The sequence below is a fragment of the Neurospora hispaniola genome, assembly GCF_033458365.1.
Source record: "Neurospora hispaniola strain FGSC 10403 chromosome Unknown B0T23scaffold_2, whole genome shotgun sequence".
NCBI lineage: Eukaryota > Fungi > Ascomycota > Sordariomycetes > Sordariales > Sordariaceae > Neurospora > Neurospora hispaniola.
This window is the reverse complement of record NW_026944407.1, coordinates 2,380,317-2,402,060: the sequence shown is the minus strand read 5'-3', so window position 1 is coordinate 2,402,060 and position 21,744 is coordinate 2,380,317. Positions and strand designations below refer to the sequence as shown.

Genomic DNA, 21,744 nt, shown 5'->3' with positions numbered 1-21,744 from the left:
GGTTCTGAGAGCGAGTGGCCCGAAAGTTCAGGAAAGAAAACAGCGGATGGCTGATGGATCTCTGTTGGTGATTGTCGAATGATGCAAGAGAGCGCTTGTTGGCGGTAGAAAGCAGCGCAGTTTGTGCGTGCACACAGAAGGGACAAAGGTGGACTTGTTCCAACCGGCAGAAGGGCAAGATGTAAGTGAGAGTGGGAAGAGATGGCGAAGGCCTGAAGTTTATGGATAGGGAAGTCGGAGCTGATATGGGGGAAGAGGGTGTGTCCCAAGTTTGCGTTTGGAAGATGGTGCGAATGGCGTGAATGGGAGGTTGTCGAATCAAGGTTTGGTCTCTCGAAGATCTAGTAGTGTGTTGAAGATGAGGTTGATGGAGGGGTCTTCGCCTTTTAATGGCCAGCTTGGTGCAATCCGCGTTAGCCTGGAGTCAGAATAGGCCCTTCATCTGTTGTAGTTGCTCACCGTCTAGTCTCCAAGCACTGTTTGCCTTGTTGAGTTCGGGTGACCAATTCCAAGTGGGAGGTACACCTTTAAACAGGTCTGGCACGAGTCGAGCTTGAGATGACTGGAGAGACGGGTGGCAACAATAGAATCCGTCCGATGCCTTCGGCTCACTGAACGGGCATTCACCAATAACCGCACTGCAGGTTTATTATACCTGACAATAACATGGAAGGCACAATGACCGGCTGCCTGCGAGAACCTGCCCGTATTGAATACCTAGGTAGGTAGGTAAATACCCACAGTAAGGTCAGACGGAAGGACGGGAGCACACCCCGTAGTCTACAATCAAGAACTCGCGAAACTGGTCAAACGCGATCCCCCTCTGCGCACCGGACAATGGCAGAAATCTGCCAAAAGGATCATGATGCCTCCCACAAACGCATACCGCAAAGACTCGGACCATTGATTTTCAACTTTCCTGGAAATCATGCATAGTCTGTAAGCATACTGCAACATTCATGCCCGCCAGAAATTATATGCAAGACAATGATCTTAGATGTCCCTACCGTAGAAACTCGCCAAACAGGCAAACCTCCAACCCTCTTTGAGCGCCCGACAGTAAGCACAGGAAGCGGCATACTCCCGTACATATCTCCGCTCAGTTAGTGAAGGCTCTAAATACTGGCCAACACTATCCTACCTGCGTTCCAAAGCACAGGCTCGGACTTGAGCACCAAAGATCTGCCTGTAATATACCCCAAAAACCTCTTTTTGATGCGTTAGAGGTTTGCCAGTTTGGCGAGTTTCTACGGTATCCTCTAGCGCCCTTGGATAAAAAAAAAAAAAAAAAAGTGGAAAGGGCGGAATACTAGAAGAATCAAACTTACAGTGCTCCGGGATGGCAACATGGCTCCCCTATCATTCTTTGCGGGCATAAAATGTACAGAATTGGGTATATGTATGTCTGATGATGTATGATTTCTAGGAAAGTTGAAAATCAATGGCCCGAGTCTTTGCGGTATTCCAGTAAATGTGTGTCATTTAGTGAAAAACTCGAGGACATTACCCGCCACGTGGACTTATGCACACTTGAGTATACTATCGGACCCGGTCTTGTCATGCCAGCTGCCTGTACAGGTCTGCCATCTACCCGGCGCTCAAGGATGGAGAGCTTGACCAGTTTCGCGAGTTTCTCCGGTATTTCCCGGAGGAATAATTATTCCTTGCGAAATCTAGGCACAAAAATAAGATAAAATAGAATAAAAAAGAATGCCATCAAGGTTGGTCCGGTCTCGTTTGCATGGAGGTATAGTGCAGGATCTGATGGCTTGAAGGAAGACACTCAACGGCACTTTGAGGTGAGAACAGATACCGCAATAAAGGAACCGCATCTATCATCGACTCCCTAGGTATTGAACTGCATAGTCCACCTCAATGTTGACTTTGACGTGAGATATATGTGAGTGTCTTAGTAGGGCAACATATCAAGGCATAATTTCCAACCTATCCCGTTTTTGGAGTGCCGCGGATATTTCTCCCAAAAACCACATGTAATTATCTACTTGAGTTGAGGATATACTGAAGCAGTCATCATGACTAATTCGCATTAAGATGCAATGAATTCCAAAGTTAACCACGAGCACTGGCCATTCGCCTCGATGATGACCCCATCAAGACTTTGCTGGTGTTGATAACAATCAACATCCACTGTACGGAGCCAAACTGTTCTTGCGCAAGCTTCCAAATACCGAAGATCTCGAATAGGGACGCACTTTGCAAACGATAGCTTTATTAATGTACGAGTTTAGTTAGAATTCCAGACACGCAACATATATTGAGTTGAGTTAACACCGTTCCACCAGGCTCTACCTGTAGTTCATATCTACCGACGAGCCTGAACCAAACCCCTGACAAATTACCAACCACTATCCTCACTACAGCAACCGGGTAGCCTCGCGTCTTCATGTAAAGTTGTGCTAGTTGCTGAAGAACCGTCTGGCCAACGCTGGTTGATATCCAAGACAGACAGGAACCGGGACTCTCCGCAGCCATCCTATATGTCTCACACGCCGTAATACGGTGTACATCTGCCGTACCCATCACCGCTCCAGTGTCCTCACAGACACCTGAGGAAAGCACACCAAAGGAAGAAAGAGGGCAAGTGGTCGCCGCAATCATTATGTACTCAAGTCACTCTGCGATTAGCTGCCCTCGATTCGGTATAGTGCGCCTAGTGGTAGACCGCATGTGCTGATGCATTTTCATGTACAGAATGGTATCCAAGGATTTCCAACGCAGTGTAAAGAAGTATCAAAATGATCGGGTATCAGGCCCATGATTGGCAGGCCCTACAGATGCAAACGACCTTGAATTGAGCTACCGACGACAGATAGTGAGGGGAGACGAATGGTCTCGAGGCAATATGCAACTGGCCAAAGCTGAACGGTTCTGGATTGTTCGATTTTCGATGAGAATTGAGCCGCCGAACAAGAAACGGTCGTGTGAAAGGATCTGGAAAGGATAATCCGCCAAGTACACACACTATTAGGTGACCTGCAATCTGCACTGATTGGCGTGTCCTGTATAACCCACGCCTTCATACCCATGGAAAGATAAGGTCGCCCACAATACGGCTACCCGCACGCCTTGACTGGAAGAGTAAGCTCAAGGCAGGAAAACGGACGCAGGCGGAACAGGAATCTTTGAGGTACATGGAGGTGGACTGCCTGGACGGGAACCGAGCGGCAAAACATGTCAGGTGCCTGCCGGACTTCAAGGTTGAACAATGGAAAGGAAAGCAGGCAGGTGAACGTAAGCTCAAGATTCCCAGGAAAGATTGTGATAGGACAAGTGGTGACGCCGCCCGGCCAAAGTACGATATCGGTTCATTGCCCTGAAGGTACCAATAGTCGGAAAGAGCTCGTTGGAAAATAGCTTGCGATTGAATCGAGATCCGGACGTTGTAGTATGTCTGTGAGGCGACTCAAGCAACAATCTCGAAATAGCACGTGCACCCAGAAATCGAGTAGACTTACGATTATAGATGAAGCTAAGGTTGTGCCACCACCCTAGCGTTTATCGTCAGTACTTTAGCCTTCCCCTCAACCATCCTGAAGAGCGTCTTGGTGAGACCGCCTCCGGGTCCTCAAAGCGCAGCAAGATCCCGTCATATTTTCTATGATCACGATTGATAAGGCTTGGGTACTCGGAAAAAGGTGAATGAGCAGTTTTGTCAAAGTGGTTGATGTCGAGATGGATAAAGGCGCGGGAGTTTTCATTGTAGATCCAATCACCGGCGGGCAATCTTTGGTTATCAACGTGATGTCCTACGCCTGTGTCTTGAGTGCGTCTTTGGTGCCAGGTCACATGGTGTGAGATGTGGGTGTGTTGAGAGCAGTGATCGCTTTGATCGACAGGTTGGGTTGCTCGACGAGAGGGGCACAGGAGGTCTGAGGACAAGGGAAGGCACGAGATACCATCCGACATCGCCCCAAACGAGTTCTCTGGGTATGGAAAAGGATCGGACATCGGAGAACGATAACGCCCCCTCTTTACCGTCGGTTCTTTTCAATGGTCATCGGATTTTTACGTGGTAATCTTGTTGGTTTTTGAGTAGGTTGTTGAAGTCGAGGTCCAAGTCGCCGTTGCCTGGTATATTCATGTTGATGATAAAAGAGGTAGGTGGATGTCTTGGCGAGGGTGTGCGAGATCCCGTCCACGCCGTCCTAGAAACCCAAACCCATCAAAAAGGCCCCACATGCGAACGGGCCCGGACCCGCCCGTGACTCTGGCCATATGACACCAACATCATGTGTGAAATGTGTGTGCAGTCGAAGAACACTGGAGAAGCATGTCAGAGCAGTTTTCGTAGTAAGACTTGACCTACAAGGCGTAGGCGAAGCGAAATGTAGATGGTGATCATGCTCCCGGCAATCGCTCACACGCCCCGTCTGTCGGAGTTCATCGAGAGGGAAACGGAGCTTTGAACCGAATGTCAGGGGGGACCATGCTCGAATCCACAGTGCAGCCCTTCTGTACCTGACGCTAATACCATGTACGTAGGCGCACTTTCCAGGTTGTGCTCCTCGAGGTGGAAAGAGTTTTGGCGACAAAACAGATCATGTCAAATTATCAATGTCAAGACGACAAAAAGATGCGGAAACATGAGGTGGCCAGCAATGGGCGGGAGCGCGGCGAACAAGTGGCTTGTTCTTTTTCCTCTCTTGGGCCCGACTCTGGTTTGACGAACACCTGTTTGTAACCCCGAAGGACAGGTATGCAGGTCGCAGGTTGCGCATTCAGGCTTTCCCGTCCCGCTCGAGCTCGTTGCCCGTCACCATTGTCGGCTGTCGGTACAGGCCTCATCCACCTCCACCTCGGATGGGAGCATTGTAGGTAACGCAAGGGGAGAACCTCACCGACTCACCGTCAGGTCCTCAACCTCGCTTGTGTTCGAGGAAAAGTGGATCGGGCCGGTTGCTGGAGCCTGGGCGAGAGAGCAGCGGTCAAAGCTATCAAGGACAGCCTGGTCCAGAGCCGAATGGTACCCGTCTGGAGACTCGGCTGCCACGGTCAAGTTCGGGATCACGACCGGCGACGGCGGGGAAATGGCAATTGCAGCACTAATCCAAAACATTTCTTTTGTTTGTTGCTCCATCAGCATGCTCTCCGGATACGGCGCGGAGCCGTTATCGGACGAAATCTGGGAACGGAGCTTGACAGCTTTCTCGACACCGACACGTTAGGAAGGGCTGAAGGAAGAGGGCGCGCGGCGCATTGCAACCATCATCCAAAGTTGTCCGGCGACGCCCACTGAAAAGTATAGGCGCTACATGCCAACTACAAACCCCGCTCAAGCCAGCTGCAAAAGAGATCATGCGTACGGGATGGTGGTTGCATGTGTGGGAACGCCATCGACCTCTCAAATGGTCCAGCATTTGTTTCTTGGTTGCATCCATTAGACCACGAGAGGAGCCCGTGGGTAAACCCCATCTTGCGCAAACTCATGTGAGTCGTTGCGTGACTGGAAGAGCTCTTCGAAAACAACAATGGCGAACAGTCGGCCTTCAAATGACTGGAGGAAAGGCAACAGTTTGGTCAAGCTAAACATGGCGCGGAAAGGCCCTGTCACCAAGACCAACAAGAAAAAAGTCGTTGGGTTGACCGAACCTATCATTGTAACCGCAATCACAAACGACAAAATACGACAAGAGCCGGGTCAGGCCTACGTACACTAGCACTTCTGCGTGTTGGTGTGATAAGATAGTCGTCAGTATTGATATGGACGACAAGGGAATTCGTGAACATCTTATCTCTGATCTCACCGCTCTTGCAACAGAAACCAACCCATTTCGGATCACGGGTGTCTCTTTTGTCAAATTTGCTCTGTTTCTGGCCCGGACTTGTTCCGAACACTATCGCCAATCTCGCAAGAAGCATCCTTGACGGCGTCCCAAAAGCTGACATTAGATCGCGCCCCTTGGAGTGGAGGGAGGTCACGGATATCGCACTAGCATCTTCTGAGCCCGAGCTTGCCCAGTTCCTGACTGGACAGTGAACAATTTTTTCCGACCGAAAAAAAATAAGATAAAAAAAAAAGACGCAGGAGGAGTTTTTTCACCAGTTGCGAAAATGCAAATAGAAAAGTATTATCCTGCAGCTCGTGGAGATTGCCTTCATGGTCTTCAAACTTTTTGTTCAGCTCGTTTTTGAACGGGGCAACCATTCTTTGCTTCGAGTCCTGTTAGTTGTTGCTCGCCGTCGATGGCGCATGTGGTTTTCCTACCCCGGTTACGGTTTTGGTGACCGGGGTCTCCATCCCAAAGGATCAATGCGCCGCCACGGTACGGTTTTTTTTTTTTTTTTTTTTTAAAAAAAAAGTCCGTAAGAAAGGGATGACTCCTATCATCTGGATCATCCATAGACAGAGGCGACCAACGTCGTTATGATGTCAATAATTTGCGCCGCTCTGTCGTATTCTCTCCACCGCCGCAAACAGGCGCTTCAACTGATTACAATCAACCTCAAGCGATTCTACCGTACCATTCTCATCTGAACGCTGGCATTTCGATTCAATTGCAGCGCAGCAGTCGCCAGTACCGTTCCAGTCACAGTGGAGTCTTGACAGCAAAGGTTGATTGCACATGAAAATGGGCCAAGCCTGGAAATTTCAAGTGTGGACCCCCCGTTGCCCGCTTTGTCTTGCCAGCAAGCCAGGTCAGCGTCAACCCAAGAACACAACCAGACCAGTATTTCGCTTTTAGTTTTGCGTTCTCTTCGTTGTGGAGAGGACAAACCAAGAGGACACAGTAGAGTGCTGAAGGATTGAGAAGGGATCTAAATTTTATACGGATTTATCGGGTGGAGTTGGATTGGGCAAGCTGTCAAAGTCCCATCTCAATACATGATGCAGGGGGCACAGCCTAACGACTGCAGGGTAAACAATATCTGCCTACCTGCTGTTGGCCTCGATTCGCAAGCCGCCATATCGCTCGCAAACTAATACTCTGCGGCAGCGACATGTACAAAAGATGCGAGAGACGAGCGAAAGAAAGTGCGAGAATGGAAAATCAAGACGGGACAGACTAGAGTTAGGTAACTTCCTGTGTTGGGCAAAAAGCACACAGAGAAGTCGTACTATGTTTGATGAAGAAGCGCCGTGCCCCACCGTCTCCATAGCGTGATCGACGGGCAAGGAGCACGGGGATAGGGGGTCTAATTAAGCTACCAGACGCTAAGGGGTCTCCTGGCGCTAACGGCTTCTACATGCACGCTCATCGGCAGGTACCAATCTCGTAGGATTCTCGTAGGGCAATCAACACCTTTCGCAACAGGTCGTTGGAAAGGGGGAAATTGACCTGCAGAAAGCAAAAATGCCGGTACTTGCCTGCCAGGTATTGTTGGTTAAGCGGACGACTTGGCCGGCACTGCGGCCAATCAGGAGGCGCCTTGTGCGTGCAGCCAGAGCGCATGCGAAAATCACACATTGTCATCCCTGTCGGACTAGCTGCTAACCAGTTAGAAACAACGGACCAGTTTGGTTCATCCATGAACCAGGACATCTCTCATCTCCGTCAAAGCACCAGCACCAACCTCGCATAGCTGAGGCAGCTCAGGCAGCTCTGACAGCTTCAAGTTGGAATTAGGGGCTTCTTGGCACCGACTGTCGGCCAACTGCCGCTACACAGACCTTCAGGTTCCGTTTCAGACCCTGTAGCAAGCAAAAAAACTGCAACGGAAGATGGGACGACGGGACGTTGGTTGTCCACAGAAGAAGAGGGGGGGTCATTCTGGTGGTGAGCAGGGGGTGACAGGACGTGAAGGGGGAGGAAGCAGTCGACCACTCACAAGAGCGCAGATCACCAAGATGGAAGTCCTACCGCCGTTTTCTTTCCCACGAACGACGAGGGGACCTTGTGTGAGTGAAGTGGAAGTGGAAGCGAGAACCTTGAACAACAACCCCCCCATGCCTCTTGGTGTGGTCTTGACCTGGCAACCCGGGACGAGTTGCTGCAAAGTTACTAGTGCGCCCAGACTTCTTGCCTGCTAGGGGAGCTGCTAGGCCAGGCCACTCATTGCCCGTACTGCCAGGGCTTCAATAAACTTAAGTACCCCAGGGGTCATCACGCGGTTTCCTCCTGCTTCCCTTCCCTTCTCTTTTCCCTCCCGCCATCACAACTTCTCCCTCCAGAGATTTTCTTGTGCTTCCCACACGCCCAACCACCTCGTGTCAGAGCAACGTCGCGTAATAATCACCCCCAAGCGCACGCTCTCTGCCTTTTCTTGCTGTATTTTTTTCAGTGATACCCAATACCCCTTTGTGTTTTTCTTCCCTTTTTCCAGATACCCATCCCTATTTCACACTACCCAAGATGTCCGACGAACAGAAGAACGTTGAGCTCCCCCAGGAGACTCAACCTGTCACCACCGCCGACGTTCCCGCCGAGATTAAGCCCCTCGAGGTTGTCCCCGTCACTGAGGCTCCCGTTGTTGTCGCCGACGCCGAGGCTGCGCCCGCTGCCGCTGCTGCCGCTACTGAGGCTACCGAGGCCGAGGCCGCCCCCGCTGCTGCCGAGGACAAGAAAGAGGAGGAGGTCAAGCCCGTCGAGGAGGGCCATCTTGAGCACAAGGGCCAGCCCGCCAACTTCCCCAAGTAGGATACCCCCCCCCCCCCCCCCCCCGGGAGCGCGCCTGAAGGAGAAATTCATCAAGCTAACACTTTCGCCCCCCCTCCAGGAACCTTCTCTTCTCCAAGAAGTTCTTCTGGTTCGGAAACGAGGCCGTCGATCTGAAGTCCATCAGCAGCTTCAAGGCTGACAAGGCCGCCGATGTTGCGCACCACGTTACCGCCTGGGCTGCCGAGACTGGCAAGGGTCTTCTCTTCTTCAGCGAGAAGTCTGACAAGGCCGCTCCCCACGGCGCCATCCACCTCGTAAGGATATCTTGATCTTTTGCGCTACTATCACCTACACATCTTGCTAACCGCTACTTTTGTAGGCCGATGCTTCTGAGCCCGCCACCGACGGTCCTACCAAGTTCCACTTCACTGCCAAGGGCCACAAGCACGCTTTCAAGGCTTCCAACACCGCTGAGCGCGACAACTGGGTCAGTCAGCTCAAGGTCAAGATCGCCGAGGCCAAGGAGCTCGCCGCCACCGTTGTTGAGAGCGAGACCTACAAGAAGACCATTGAGACCCTCAAGCCTGCTGCTGTGAAGAAGGAGGAGAAGGCCCCCGAGGCCGCTGCCGCTACTGAGCCCGCCACTGAGGCTGCCGCTGAGACTCCTGCCACCGAGGAGACCCCTGCTGCCACTGAGGAGGTTGCTGCCACTGAGCCCGTCGCTAAGGAGGAGGCCAAGGAGGAGGGTTCCAAGCGCCGCTCTGCTAGCCGCAAGCGCACTTCGATCTTCGGCAACCTTGGCTTTGGTAAGAAGGAAGAGAAGAAGCCCGTCACCGTTGAGGCTGTCCCCGAGCCCCAGGAGGGTGAGACCGAGGCTCCTGCTGCTGAGGCCGCCACCGAGGCCCCCGCCACTGAGGAGGCTGCTGCCACCACCGAGCCCGCTGTCACCGAGACCTCTGCTGCTCCTGTCGAGGAGGCTGCTGCCCCCGCTGAGGAGAAGAAGGAGGAGGCTGCTGAGACCCCCGTCAGGCCCACCCCTGCCAAGCGCACCAGCCTTTTCGGCAACCTTTCCTTCGGCAAGAAGAAGGCTGCCTCTCCTGCGCCCGTTGCTACCGAGGAGGCCCCTGCTGCCACCACTGAGCCCGTCGCCGAGACCGCTCCTGTGATCCCTGCCGTTGACACCACCGAGCCCCTCTCTACCGAGGTCAACTCTCCCGCGACTGTCCCCACTGAGACCGTCGAGGTCCCCGCTGCCACCAACGGCGAGTCTTCTCCTAAGAAGGAGGTCAAGAGCGATAAGCGCAAGAGCTCTCTTCCCTTCGCCTTTGGCAAGAAGGAGAAGGCCACCTCTGACGAGGAGATTGAGAAGCCCAAGTCTCCCTCTCCCTTCTCTCGTCTCCGTGATACGATCAAGGGCAAGGGTAAGGGTAAGGCCGAGAAGACTGAGAAGGTTGAGGAGAAGACCGAGGAGGTTCCCGCCATCCCCGAGACTGAGGTCGAGGCTGAGGCCGCCAAGGAGGAGGCTGCTCCTGCCACCACCGAGGAGGTTGCTAAGCCCGCTACCGAGACTGAGGCCACTCCCGCCGCCCCGGCTACCGAGGAGACTGAGGCTGAGAAGCCTGCTGCCTCTGTCCCTGTGACTGCTGCCGCCTAGACATCGGCACCGTCGGCGTCCGAACGGCCGCTTCGAGTTCGATACACTAGGATGGATTGACACGAGGACTCCCTCAAAATAATTTTTTTAATAATCACAACACAAACAAAACAAATATCCTACCATACTAATTAATCGCTGCGGGTTTGGTCGGAATCGGGTCTGCATTTCGAGAGATACCCCTTTTGAGATTGGTTTCTTCTGATACCCTCATGGAAAGAACAAGTAAGAGAGAGAGAATAAGAGAGACAAACGGGCATGGAGAGCTTTGCACTCGCGAGAGATTTTTTGTCTTTGGTTCCAGTTTAGCATCATCTGTGTCTGCCTTTGTTTCTTACAGTAGTGTCCTTATAACCAATCAACCATACTACCATTATACCCAAGACCCTATGCTAGATTCGCCTGTCCTGCTGTCGCTGCATGATCATAGGAACATCAAGCCGTAAAGTCTTCCTCCACCTTTGCGCTCACTTCTGTAAAGGCTGACCCATACCTCCAACCGTAACCATCTTGGTCACCTGGTATTCTCCGATACCATAAAGCGATCCTTCCCTTCCGAAACCACTCTCTTTAACACCGCCAAACGGACTCGCGGGGTCCGAAATCAAGCCAGTGTTGATACCAACCATGCCAACCTCGAGGTGTTCAGCAACCCTCACGCAGCGGTGGATATCTCTAGAGAAGAAATAGCCCGCCAAGCCGACTTGGGTCGCGTTAGCCAGCTTGACCACCTCATCCTCCGTGTCAAAGGGGAACAAGCCAGCCACTGGTCCAAACGTCTCCTCCGACGCCATGGCCATGTCGGGGGTCATACCCGTGATGACAGTCGGCTCGTAAAAGTTGGGGCCTAGGCTTTCGAGCCTGTGACCGCCCACCACCACCTTGGCGCCCTTCTTCTCGGCGTCGCGGACGTGCTGCTCGACCTTTTCAATGGCGCGATGGTGGATCAGTGGGCCGTGCGTGACTCCTTCCTCGAAGCCGTTGCCAACCCGGAAGTTGTTCTTAACCTGCTCGGCGAATTTCTGGGAAAACTCGTCGTAAATTCCTCGTTGCACGTAGATGCGGTTGGCGCACACGCATGTTTGGCCGGAGGAGCGGAATTTGGAGGCGATAGCGCCCGTGACGGCCGCGTCCACGTCGGCGTCATCGAAGACAATGAAGGGCGCGTTGCCGCCTAGTTCGAGAGAGAGCTTCTTGAGCGTGCCGGAGCACTGCTTCATGAGGAGCTTGCCGACGGCCGTGGAGCCCGTGAAGGAGATCTTGCGAACCACGGGGTCAGTGGTCAAAGTGCTGCCGACCTCGGGTGTGTTTTCGAGGGCAGTGATCACGTTGACGACGCCGGGAGGGATGCCGGCGCGGTGGGCGAGCTCGGCAATGGCCAGTGCCGTGAAGGGCGTCTCGCCGGGGGCTTTGCACACCACGGTGCAGCCGACGGCCAAGGCAGGGCCGACCTTGCGGGTGATCATGGCGGCGGGGAAGTTCCAGGGCGTGATGAGGCCGCACACGCCGACGGGCTCCTTAATGGTCCATACGCGGTTACCCGGGACTGAAGAGGGGATGGTGTCGCCATAGATGCGGGGAGCTTCCTCGCTGAACCACTCGAAGAAGTTGGCGGCATAGGTGACTTCGCCCTTGGCGTCCGCTAGCGGCTTGCCGTTCTCCAAAGTGATAAGCGTGGTGAGATCATCGTGGTTCTCGACCATTAGGTCATACCATTTCCGCAGGAGCTTGGAGCGCTCGCGGCCCGTCTTGTGGCGGAAGGTCTCGAAGGCGGTCTCAGCGGCATCGATGGCTTTCTTGGTGTCTTGGGCATCGAATTCGGGGCAGGTACCGATGAGCTTGCCTGTTGCTGGGTCTTTGTAGGTAGGAACGAAGCGGAGTTAGTTGCAGGTAAGTAAGTGATAGGCGCATAAATGCAAAGACACAGCATGGGAATGCAGGCATAGACAGGTTGATATACCGTTGACTTCAAATGTCTTGCCCGAGTGGGCCTTTACCCATTCGCCATTGACGTAGCAAACGTCCTTTTTGAAGAGGGATGGATCTTTCAGCTGTTAAAAGGAAGGGAGCTGGTCAAAGCGGTTCTTTTGGCATCAATGAGTCTGCTTATACGGACGGACCTTGGGGGCCATGGTGGAGGCTAGTCGTGAGTATGAGTGTAGTACTAGTGGTAGGGACTTCGTCTGGAAGCGAGATCTGATGATGGCTGTGTTTCTGGAAGCGGAGAAAAAGGATCTTTGTAAGAAAGTCATCTTGGTGACAGGAGTTTGACGAACGTCAGTGTGGGTGTGGCTCGAAGAGGGCGACTGGACGGCGTTTCAACTGACTAGTAGTTTGTATGAGGAGAAGGGTCTGTATGCAGCGAATAGGTGCTTCAGAAATCCAGCGCCGCGGATGTCAATGCGAGGGGAAGCTCAGACAGGATCGCAGTTTGACAGGTGTGTAACGAGCGGGCGGGATGCCGGTCATGTGCGGGGAAGTAGTTGGAGAAAGTTGAGACTTGTTTGGATTGGATGGAGGCGAATCCATGTTGTCGATGATTCGCAGCACTACACTCCAAAGAGCGATGACTACCGCTCCCTGCAGTGGAGTTAGTGGGACTGTTTTCCCCAAACAATGCTAGCCTCGATGACGTCGGCCTTATCGGGTGGGGTACAGAGCTGGAAGCTATCATCGACAGCCAACGTCCCTCCTCTCCCCCTCCTCCTCCTCCGTGTCCTTCCGCAAAATATGTAGTATTGGGCTGCCCAACCCGAACGTACATCCCGGCTCTCACAGACTCGCAAAACATTCTGATCCCCGAGAACGACCGGGACGAACTCCGTGCGAGCGTGCGCAACCATATTTTCACAACACGCGGAATGTTACTCAACAGATTCCCCGAGCCTTCAGCCCTTGATGAGACAGAAGCATTCATAATCCAGGTATCGTGCCGGGCATCAATTCTTGTTGACACAGGGGGCAATGGAGATATGGAAGCTAGTATGTGCCCTCATTAAGGCAAAGTCACGTGTATATGGGACAAAAAGAAACGCCAGTGATGTCTCGTTGTAACGGGAAACACTCACCTTGAGAAGGGTGTTATATCAGCAAATAAGTTTAGCCCAGCGAGAAGAAGACTCCCGGGTCGTGAGAATCCATGTATATACCAGTAGAAACGCAGAACTTTTGAGTTGACGGGTTCTTCGATTCCTGGGGTGGAACGACCAGAGCCCGAGTCTCAGCCACGGATATCTCAACGCTCAGACTTCCCCAAAAATTATCCCATCCCTTTGGCCAGTTCAGACAATCACAAACATCCTGAAGGAGCCGCAGAAGCTAAAGGGGGTCAGCTTTGGCGGAGCCTTAAGTAAACAAAAGTCATCATCTCACCCCTGACTGAGTTCTCGGCGTCTCAGCGACGACCCCCTGCGACCACGAGCAGCACCCGCTCATCCCTTCCCATCTATCTCCCTGTCCATCCGTTGCTTCACCCGGTGTCGATCACACTCCCCCCTCAAAAAAAGCTCCGAACATGTAGAAGGATGCGGGGTAACAGAAAATGTCTTGTCCTCCCAAAGGTCACACCTCAAGGCGCATTATACAGACTACAGCACTGGGATCTCATAGTAGCTGCTAGGGTTGGCGAACGGTATCTTCTTTCTGAGTTTCCCTCGTCAGCGGACGGACAAATATTGCGTTTCACAAGATCTTGTCGGAGGAGTCCTTCCACCAATCCCAGTCAGCCCGACTCGGGCAAATAATGATCAAGAAAAGCCATGGGACACGCCCAAAGTTAAATATTGACTAGACGAGATCAACATCAGGGTTCCTAATGGTAATCTGGGGCTGGGAACGTGATGAAAAGTTCCCCGGTTTCTCTGCATCGTGGTCGAACATGTCTACACTTTGCGGGGTTTGGTCATGTCGCACTGCTGATCGCCTTATTCAGGCTCAAAAACATACCTAGCCAACCGTATACTCCCAAATATCCTTGCATCTCGTAGTAAACGAGCATGCAACCCGAGAATACTATTTGTTTTTTTTTGTTTTCGTCTATTGACGGGGGTTCCCCGCCACGACATATTGCAAAATCGAGTGGTACCACAGGCTTCGCACACAGCATGCCTGCCTGTCATTGAGACCATGATAGACTACTATGTACTTGGTCTGTTGTGGTGAACAGGAAGGAGACAGGGAACGAAAATCCAGCATGGGCTCGCTTCATCTAAATACCGTGCCAGCGCCGGTCGGCGAACGAAAATGAAGTTATTGTCTCGGAAACTGGGACGCAGCAATTTTCTTCTGACCGACGCCGACATAATCTAGCCCCTTGCATTTGACCATCATCATGAAGCGAATCCTGGGTCTCATTGCCTATGCTTCCGTCCCAACGGTAATTAATGCGGTGCAAATATCCGTCGACGAGACTGCGCCCAGCAACCCGGTCTTTGACGCGTATGTGAGCTACAGCATCGAGTTTTCTAGCTTCCCCGACTACGCAGGTAAGACTCCTTGCACGATCGCCGAATTCGACAGTTTCTGAAACGTGCTTTGCTTGCTTGCAGGGAACAACTCTCGTCCAAACACCTTCTCCGAGAATCTCCTAGACAACCTGGGCAAGATCACTGGTACCAAGCCGTACATCCGCGTCGGCGGCAATACGCAAGACTACGCCCTGTACAATGCCTCGCTGCCCTATAGTCTGAATGGCACGATTGATCCCAAGCGTTCATCCGATTATCCAACCACGATCTTCATCGGTCCCTCGTTCTTTGAGTCTTACAATTCCTTCAAGAACACCAGGTTCATTCATGGCTTCAACCTAGGGCTGGGCGGCAACCGGACGTCCGGCTGGCAGACACTTCTAGACACGGTCCCGCTCGCCTGCAAGGCCCTGGGCGGCGGGAAGTTGTTCGCGTGGACATATGGTAACGAGCCGGATCTGTTCTCTACTTCTGCCCAGGGCCCTGTGAGACCGCCTAGTTGGAACGAGGCAGAGTACGTCGACCAATGGCTAAACGGCACGAGAAAAATCCATGAGTCACTCGAGAGGAACTGTCCAGACCTGGCCAAAAATGGTACCTATGGGTACATTGCACCTTCATTTGCCGGCGTGGGGAACAAGTTGAAGGCACCGAAAGCGTGGGGCGAAGGACTTAATGAGGATAATAACATCAAGCTGTTTGCTACACATAAGTGAGTTTATGGAACCCTCTAGAGAGAGTGTATCATCCGGGTAAAAAAAGATTGCTAACGATGTTGGTGATGACAGTTACATCAGTGGCGCAACCTCTCCAGGGGTTACCCTCCAGGGGACCCTAATGAACCACTCCATGACGAAGGCCTCGGTCGATGCCCACATTGTTGAGTACAATCAGGTCAAAGCCATCGATGCTGCGGCTCCACCGCTCATTTTTGGCGAGACCAACTCGTTATACAACCAAGGTCGACCCGGGCTCTCAAATACCTTTGGTGCGGCTCTCTGGGGTGTCGACTTTAACCTATATTCCGCAAGTGTCGGCTTCAAGAGGGTACACATGCACATGGGTACTGATTACCGGGTACGTTTCCATCCACCCTTTCCGACACCCTATGCTTCCAGTCATTCCCTTACCTATTCTCATCTGGTTCTTTCATACACACACTCTCTCTCTTTCGAACCGCTCAACCAACTCTAACCTTGCTCTCATCTAGTACGCCTCCTGGCAGCCCATTGCCACCAACAAGGCCACCATCGGCACCAAAGCCCCTTACTACGGCAACATAGCCGTAGCCTCCTTCCTCGCCCCCCCTCCCTCTTCCCCCTACGACTCCCCCGCCACCTCCCTCGCCACCTCCCTCGCAACAGTCAAACACCTCCCCATCTCCTCCACCCCATTCCTCTCCGCCTACGCAGCCTACCACTCCTCCAACCTCACCCGCCTCATCCTCATCAACCTCCAATCCTACAACACCACCGCCTCAGGCGAAGGTCTTGCCCCTTTACCTCCTTCGTCCCTGACCCCTCGCCCTTCAGTGACATTCAACTTCACCTTACCCGCCGCTTATCTCTTGACGGATGGAGGGAAAGAAAAGCAGGTGGTGGTGAAGAGGCTGATGGCTAACGGGAGCGATGCCATTACGGGAATCACGTGGGATGGATGGAGCTATAATTGGGAATTGGACGAAGGTAGGCCGGTTAGGTTGGCGAATGTGACGAGGACGAGTGAGAGCGAGAGAGCGTGGGTTGGGGAGGGGACGAGTGATGGCGGGAAGGCGGGATTGGGGGTCGTAGTTGAGGCGGGGAGTGCGGCTTTGGTTGAGTTTGTTTGGTAGTCTTTCCTGGGAGAGGAGGGGGTTTGGGTTTTTAGCTTTGCTTTGTGGGCTTGGGACGGAGCGGAAGGCTTTATCTTTCCTTATGAAAGTGGAAAAGTGTATGTAGATGTTGTTTTGGGGTGGGTAAGTGATCAAGTGCTGCCACGAGCGACAAGGATCACACAGATGGTAAGGTATGTAGTAGTCCAGTCAACAATTGGAAACTTGTTATTCTGTTTTGACTTTCATTTTTGCTTTGAAGCATTCATGGCGAATAGGCAAGCCATTCAATATGATACAATCCAGTTCCAGTCCTTCTCGTGGTATATATGTACAAAAAGAAAAAGAATAAGACAGAAAAAGGAAAAAAAAAGAGGACCCAGTGATGATGGATGAATGAATGGGATGTGGAGGGAAAGATATTGGTATCATGTAGCTGGAGAGACAAAAAGATCCAGCTTCCTTCCCTCCGCATTGTGAATACCTGTGCTGCCCTGTCCCATGGTAGTGATATTGGGGGATTCCATCCATCCTATAAGATGGCCTCGGATGATGATGACCATGTTTAGTTTCTCTCTCCTTGGGCTGAAGCTTGTTTTTGGCAAGAGCAACCGATGAGCAGCACTTTTTCCCGTCTTTCGCGAGAACCGTCGTTTCCCTGAGCAAAATGAACTTCAGTTCCAAGATCCTCGCAGGTCGTTCTTTCCATCCCCTTCCAAGGATTGAACAGGAAACCCAAACAGGTAATCATTGGCCTCGTCCAATGAAATTGGACTCATCTCCCACGCGCTGACTTTGAGCAGTGCCCGTACGCGCACATCCATAAGTACCCGCCATCATCACTTCGTTCCACATAACACACACCAACACCCGGACCCCTCAACCGCTCCTCAAAGGCAACCTCCGATCCAACGCATGAAAAGCCTGCGTCCTAGGCGTGAACATTGGTGCCTCCACACCCCCATGACCACCGCCCATTGCCCCCGACATGTGCACCGCCCTCGGGCTCGTAGGAGGCTGCTGCGTAGGTTGCATCTCCCACTCCTTGTTTCCGTAGTATCCCGTACTGGGGCTGCCGCCGCTCATGATGCCAATGCCGCCGTGAAGAGCAGTGACGTTGACGATTGGCAGCTTGCCCTTGGGCTTGCTCTCTTGCTCGTCGCCCGAGTTGCTGTCGTCGTCGTCGTCGTACATGTCGAGCATCTTGTTGGGCCACATGGACCAGACGGAGAGGGCGAAGTTTGCTAGGTAGAGGAATCTGTTTGAGTTGTGTCAGTTGACAAGATACTCCTGCGGAGGGAACAAGGAGGAAGTAAAATTGATGGATTAACCTACAGCATGTAAATGGTAGCAGCAAAAGCGCCCTTGGCAATCTGGCAGTTCTTCTCGGCGTTGAACGGCCTCGCGACCGAGCACGACTTGGCAATGTACCACGGCACAGGGCTAGGGTGCTCGGGGTCGGCGTAATCAGGCCCGGCTTGGCCATAGACGGAGACGGTGTAGACCACCGTGAGGCCGAGACTGACGATCAGACCGAGGACCGGGTAGAAGAACTTCATGATGATCATGATCATCTTGACGAGCAAGATGAAGAGGGAGACGACGGAGATGGCGACGTTGTAATCTGTTAATCTGTGTGGTGGCCCGTTGTCAGTTGACACTATGTCTGTAGCATCGACTGCGTGTACTGGGACACTTACAGTTGTGACCATACAAAGGGCACTGTAGGTAAGGGTTGGTGGTTGGCGTATGCGTAGAGAATCATGTTTGGTGATGAGTTCCATCCCATGAGATGGCCGATCTCCCAGAACTGTGTGCGGAAAACGTCTGGTTGCTGGACTCCGAAGAGAACGAGGACACCGACGATGCCGAGTAACTCGAAAACCATGCCAAAGTAGAGTGGCCGCCTCATGCGCCATGGCCTTCGAATGAGTCTATATCCCTTTGCCGCCATTTTTGGAAATATGGGTGATGTTTTGTATTTTTGTAAGCCGAAAGGATGATGCCCTTTAGCACACAGTGAATCGTCTGAGAAGCGATCTTGCCTTGATGATCAACCCTTCTTCCGTCCGATGTTGATATTCGCATATATCGTCGTCGTCGCTCTGATTTAATTACCCGGGTGCGGGCAATTATCTTCCGTGTATGTTGGATGTATTTGATATTGCTGAGCTACCAGCAATTTCCCAAGCGGCTCACATCGAATGCCCAAGAAGTCGTCGTCGTTTGTCTTGAATCCTTCAATCCACCCCCCACGTCAGTCGACAACAGATTCCAAAGAGGCGATGTTTGGCTGAGGGAACCGTAAAAGCTGAAAACCAAAAAAAAAAGAGGCTGACCAAGTACCTTTGGGAGGGAACGGGACAGGATTTAAGAGACAAGACAAGCAAACCAAGACCCTGGAGAGGGCGGCCCTCATGATTGCTCGCAGAAGGCCATCCTTCCTTCCCGCGGCCGCAGACTAACCGACCCGTCGAACCAATGTGCTTGGCTGCCTCGATGAGGGTAGCAGAAGCTCAGTGTTACCCTTGTCCGCCCCCAAAGGAGCTCTCTACTAAGAATCTCTGGAGCCAATGCCAGACAGGCTGATGGGCTGCATGGCCCCAGGTCATATCACGCCAACCGCCCAATCGGAGGCCGTGATTGAATGGCCCTGGCGGCGTGTAAGCGCCCGCCATCCCCTCTGGTGCTCCAATCCCGCGCGGCACAGAGCACGAAGACCTTGGTTCACGGTTGAACTGTTGGGATTGACGGCGACTTTGTGAGTGGTGAAGTGCGACTCTGGCGGACTCTTGCGTGCAGCCGAACGAGTCGGACCCTGTTACTGTTGCTGACACACCCATCTGCTTGTGAGGTGCGAGCTTGTTGCTTTTGATATAGTGAGCAAGTCACGGCCCTAACGGCGAAGAACCGCCATCATCACCATCATCGCCATTCATCCCCAAAGGCATGGTACACTGCATCAGGGAGGGGAACACAAAATATCCAGTTCCAGCTGCGGCAGTTGTGTATACCTACGGTTCAAGTGTCAAACTGTCAATCTAGTGTAAGTAATGCAGGGTATTTTTATCCTTGGCTTACATATTGCAACATCACCATTGATTGTCAAAAGGGTGTTTTCGAGATGATCAACATCTATACAACAGTGTTTTGCCTAAAGCTTCTGGATTCGTTAGAGCCCTGAAGCTCTCATCACGGCACGCTCGTGCAATCTTTCCAGAATGTCAGGAGATGATGTCTCGACACAACGGCAGGTGAAAACGGGCAATTCAACTATTGAACAGAAGCTGCGAGCGTAGGCGCTCTCCTATGTGCCATCAACAGGGTCATCAACTCATGGCAGCGATACATACGTGTAGATCTAACTCCAACGGCTTTGGCCCGGCACTTGCCATCAACCCATCACCGTCTCATAGGGCGTTACGAAGAGCCGGGCGGCCTCGGCAATCGGCCACTGAAAATCATCGATTGCGAATCGTACCTGTCTCGACTCTCGATTGAGCGGCAAGCTACCTAGGTATATGCCAGTGTATCGAAAACGACAACGGGGGGCAACGAGATGGGGTGAGGGTGACGAGAAGAGTATGCATCAGTTGACGTTTGATAATCCCCCAGCCTGTCACTGTCACTGTCGCTGTCACTGTCGCCAAACTCACCATCGCCCCGCTGTCTGCCAAACCTCGCTGGGAAATGGGACTGGATACCAAACATGGGGACGAGCAGACAGAACTCACCAGTCACACACAATCCACCCCAAATGGACTGCCAGCCGCCAAGAACTTTTCAAGGACTGACACGCAGCTCGGCCCCTTGGTCAGTGCTCAAACGCGCTCTTCAGTCTCCGTCCAAAAAACGGCTCAAGCCCCGGCGTGATCGACCGCGAGTCGATGACGAGGCGGACAGGATTCCACCTTTTGCGGATCCGAGTTCAGCCGGTGAGGGTTGCCGTTCTGTGGACCGACCTCCAGTCGAGCCCATAGAGTAATTTCCCGTGTTCGTGCATAATATGTATTCGGAGCGGCACTCTATAAGCATTGAGAGAATTTATGCACTTAGAGCCAAATGCCAAGCCTTCAAAGCCGCCCTAAAGTAGGAATTTTGAGGGATGCTGGGGGTTGCCCGGCATACCTATTAGGCCCTGAAAGGTGCCAAATTTCGGGCGCCAAGAAATGCATATACAGCAGTTTAAGGGTAGTCTGATATGCAGATACAAGTTATACAGTTGCCCATACTAAATAAGATGATTGCGGACGGCCGGCTATAAGTAGGTATATAAAGAGCGTTATTCACTTTGGGGTGCATGCGCTTTGAGGGGAAGTTACTGCACCGAGGTGTTGATAGGGGGTTGAGGGGGGTTAGGGCTCAAGGGGTACATTCGGATCTTCAGCAGAAATGCCATCAAAACTCACCGCGGTGTTCACCGATCAGCGTCCTACCGCGCATGCCAAGTACCGCCGGTTCCCGCTTGTCTCGTGACCGAAGCTGGCCGTGGGCCCGTCATGCAACGAACACGCCGCGAATGGAGGAACTTGGGGCCCTAGTGGGCTCGGGGGGGACTTGGCTTGTCCGTCCAATGCACACAGTCAACCCGTCAAAATGTCAAGGTATCATTGTCATTGAGAAGATCCAGCACGTCGTGCACGCGATGAAAGGGTTCTCTGCGAATGGTAACCTTTTCTCGGCAACAGAACCCGAGTTTTCAATTGTAGCCCCACGTTTGTTGTGGGCGGGCAGATGGTTGAATGTCTGTGCCACTGTTTTATAATTTGGTGCTGCCCATCGGAAAATCCCATGGTCATCGTGCTGAGCAACTGGTGCTGGGCATGCGTCCCGATACCACCTGAGCTGAGCACACACAGAAAGTGTACCAGCGAAAATATCCCCGGTTGCGGTAGCTTTGACTGCATGGTGACCTGTAGCCGTGAGGTCTCATGGCCAAATAAGCAACGCGGTGGCTTCGAAAACAATGCACACGCTGCGGTCCAGAATATTCCAATTCATCCTTCGGCATGCCGCTCTTTACATAGTGCACTACATGCATGACCCAGATGCTCAAATCTGAATCTTCTGAGCACCATCGATCATTATTTTGATACCACCTACCACTTAAGCCGCGCTAAGACGTCCGCTTGTTGCATCAGCGCATTTCATCGACGATTCCAAGCAGGCCCCCGTGGGTTTTCCACACTACACCTCTGCAGGCATTTACATTTGTTAGTGCGGTGAAATTATGACTTTATCTTCCCTACAAAAGAT

At 52.5% G+C, this 21,744-nt stretch overlaps 4 protein-coding genes across 4 annotated transcripts; 2 read left to right on the top strand and 2 right to left on the bottom strand.

Moving 5' to 3' along the window:
* Positions 1–8,151: 8,151 nt before the first annotated feature.
* Positions 8,152–10,318, top strand: B0T23DRAFT_79568 (pleckstrin domain-containing protein). The gene is made up of 3 exons (XM_062841807.1): positions 8,152–8,593; positions 8,677–8,872; positions 8,938–10,318. The coding sequence occupies exons 1-3, from the start codon at positions 8,313–8,315 to the stop codon at positions 10,210–10,212; spliced, it is 1,752 nt and encodes a 583-aa protein (XP_062695532.1). The 5' UTR covers positions 8,152–8,312; the 3' UTR covers positions 10,213–10,318.
* A 178-nt stretch (positions 10,319–10,496) lies between these two features.
* On the bottom strand, positions 10,497–12,885 carry B0T23DRAFT_373914 (Aldehyde/histidinol dehydrogenase). Its single transcript, XM_062836820.1, has 4 exons — positions 12,540–12,885; positions 12,333–12,464; positions 12,173–12,263; positions 10,497–12,067 (listed from the first exon to the last, which is right to left on the bottom strand). The coding sequence occupies exons 2-4, from the start codon at positions 12,462–12,464 to the stop codon at positions 10,680–10,682; spliced, it is 1,611 nt and encodes a 536-aa protein (XP_062695531.1). The 5' UTR covers positions 12,540–12,885; the 3' UTR covers positions 10,497–10,679.
* Positions 12,886–14,239: 1,354 nt separating this feature from the next.
* On the top strand, positions 14,240–16,717 carry B0T23DRAFT_353087 (uncharacterized protein). Its single transcript, XM_062836105.1, has 4 exons — positions 14,240–14,696; positions 14,760–15,390; positions 15,467–15,755; positions 15,889–16,717. The coding sequence occupies exons 1-4, from the start codon at positions 14,543–14,545 to the stop codon at positions 16,507–16,509; spliced, it is 1,695 nt and encodes a 564-aa protein (XP_062695530.1). The 5' UTR covers positions 14,240–14,542; the 3' UTR covers positions 16,510–16,717.
* Positions 16,718–17,209: 492 nt separating this feature from the next.
* Positions 17,210–18,585, bottom strand: B0T23DRAFT_79509 (uncharacterized protein). The gene is made up of 3 exons (XM_062841806.1): positions 18,189–18,585; positions 17,824–18,120; positions 17,210–17,746 (listed from the first exon to the last, which is right to left on the bottom strand). Exons 1-3 carry the CDS (start codon positions 18,440–18,442, stop codon positions 17,368–17,370), a joined length of 930 nt encoding a protein of 309 aa, XP_062695529.1. The 5' UTR covers positions 18,443–18,585; the 3' UTR covers positions 17,210–17,367.
* Between the last annotated feature and the right edge of the window lie 3,159 nt (positions 18,586–21,744).

Coding starts and splice junctions, on each gene's coding strand:
- B0T23DRAFT_79568 (XM_062841807.1), top strand. CDS start 8,313: ATGTCCGACGAACAGAAGAACGTTGAGCTCCCCCAGGAGACTCAACCT. Junction 8,594..8,676: donor CAGCCCGCCAACTTCCCCAA/GTAGGATACCCC, acceptor CCCCCCCTCCAG/GAACCTTCTCTTCTCCAAGA. Junction 8,873..8,937: donor CCCACGGCGCCATCCACCTC/GTAAGGATATCT, acceptor CTACTTTTGTAG/GCCGATGCTTCTGAGCCCGC.
- B0T23DRAFT_373914 (XM_062836820.1), bottom strand. CDS start 12,464: ATGACTTTCTTACAAAGATCCTTTTTCTCCGCTTCCAGAAACACAGCC. Junction 12,264..12,332: donor CCTCCACCATGGCCCCCAAG/GTCCGTCCGTAT, acceptor TCCTTTTAACAG/CTGAAAGATCCATCCCTCTT. Junction 12,068..12,172: donor CAAGACATTTGAAGTCAACG/GTATATCAACCT, acceptor CTACCTACAAAG/ACCCAGCAACAGGCAAGCTC.
- B0T23DRAFT_353087 (XM_062836105.1), top strand. CDS start 14,543: ATGAAGCGAATCCTGGGTCTCATTGCCTATGCTTCCGTCCCAACGGTA. Junction 14,697..14,759: donor TAGCTTCCCCGACTACGCAG/GTAAGACTCCTT, acceptor GCTTGCTTGCAG/GGAACAACTCTCGTCCAAAC. Junction 15,756..15,888: donor ACATGGGTACTGATTACCGG/GTACGTTTCCAT, acceptor GCTCTCATCTAG/TACGCCTCCTGGCAGCCCAT.
- B0T23DRAFT_79509 (XM_062841806.1), bottom strand. CDS start 18,442: ATGGCGGCAAAGGGATATAGACTCATTCGAAGGCCATGGCGCATGAGG. Junction 18,121..18,188: donor CCCTTTGTATGGTCACAACT/GTAAGTGTCCCA, acceptor GCCACCACACAG/ATTAACAGATTACAACGTCG. Junction 17,747..17,823: donor GCTGCTACCATTTACATGCT/GTAGGTTAATCC, acceptor CAACTCAAACAG/ATTCCTCTACCTAGCAAACT.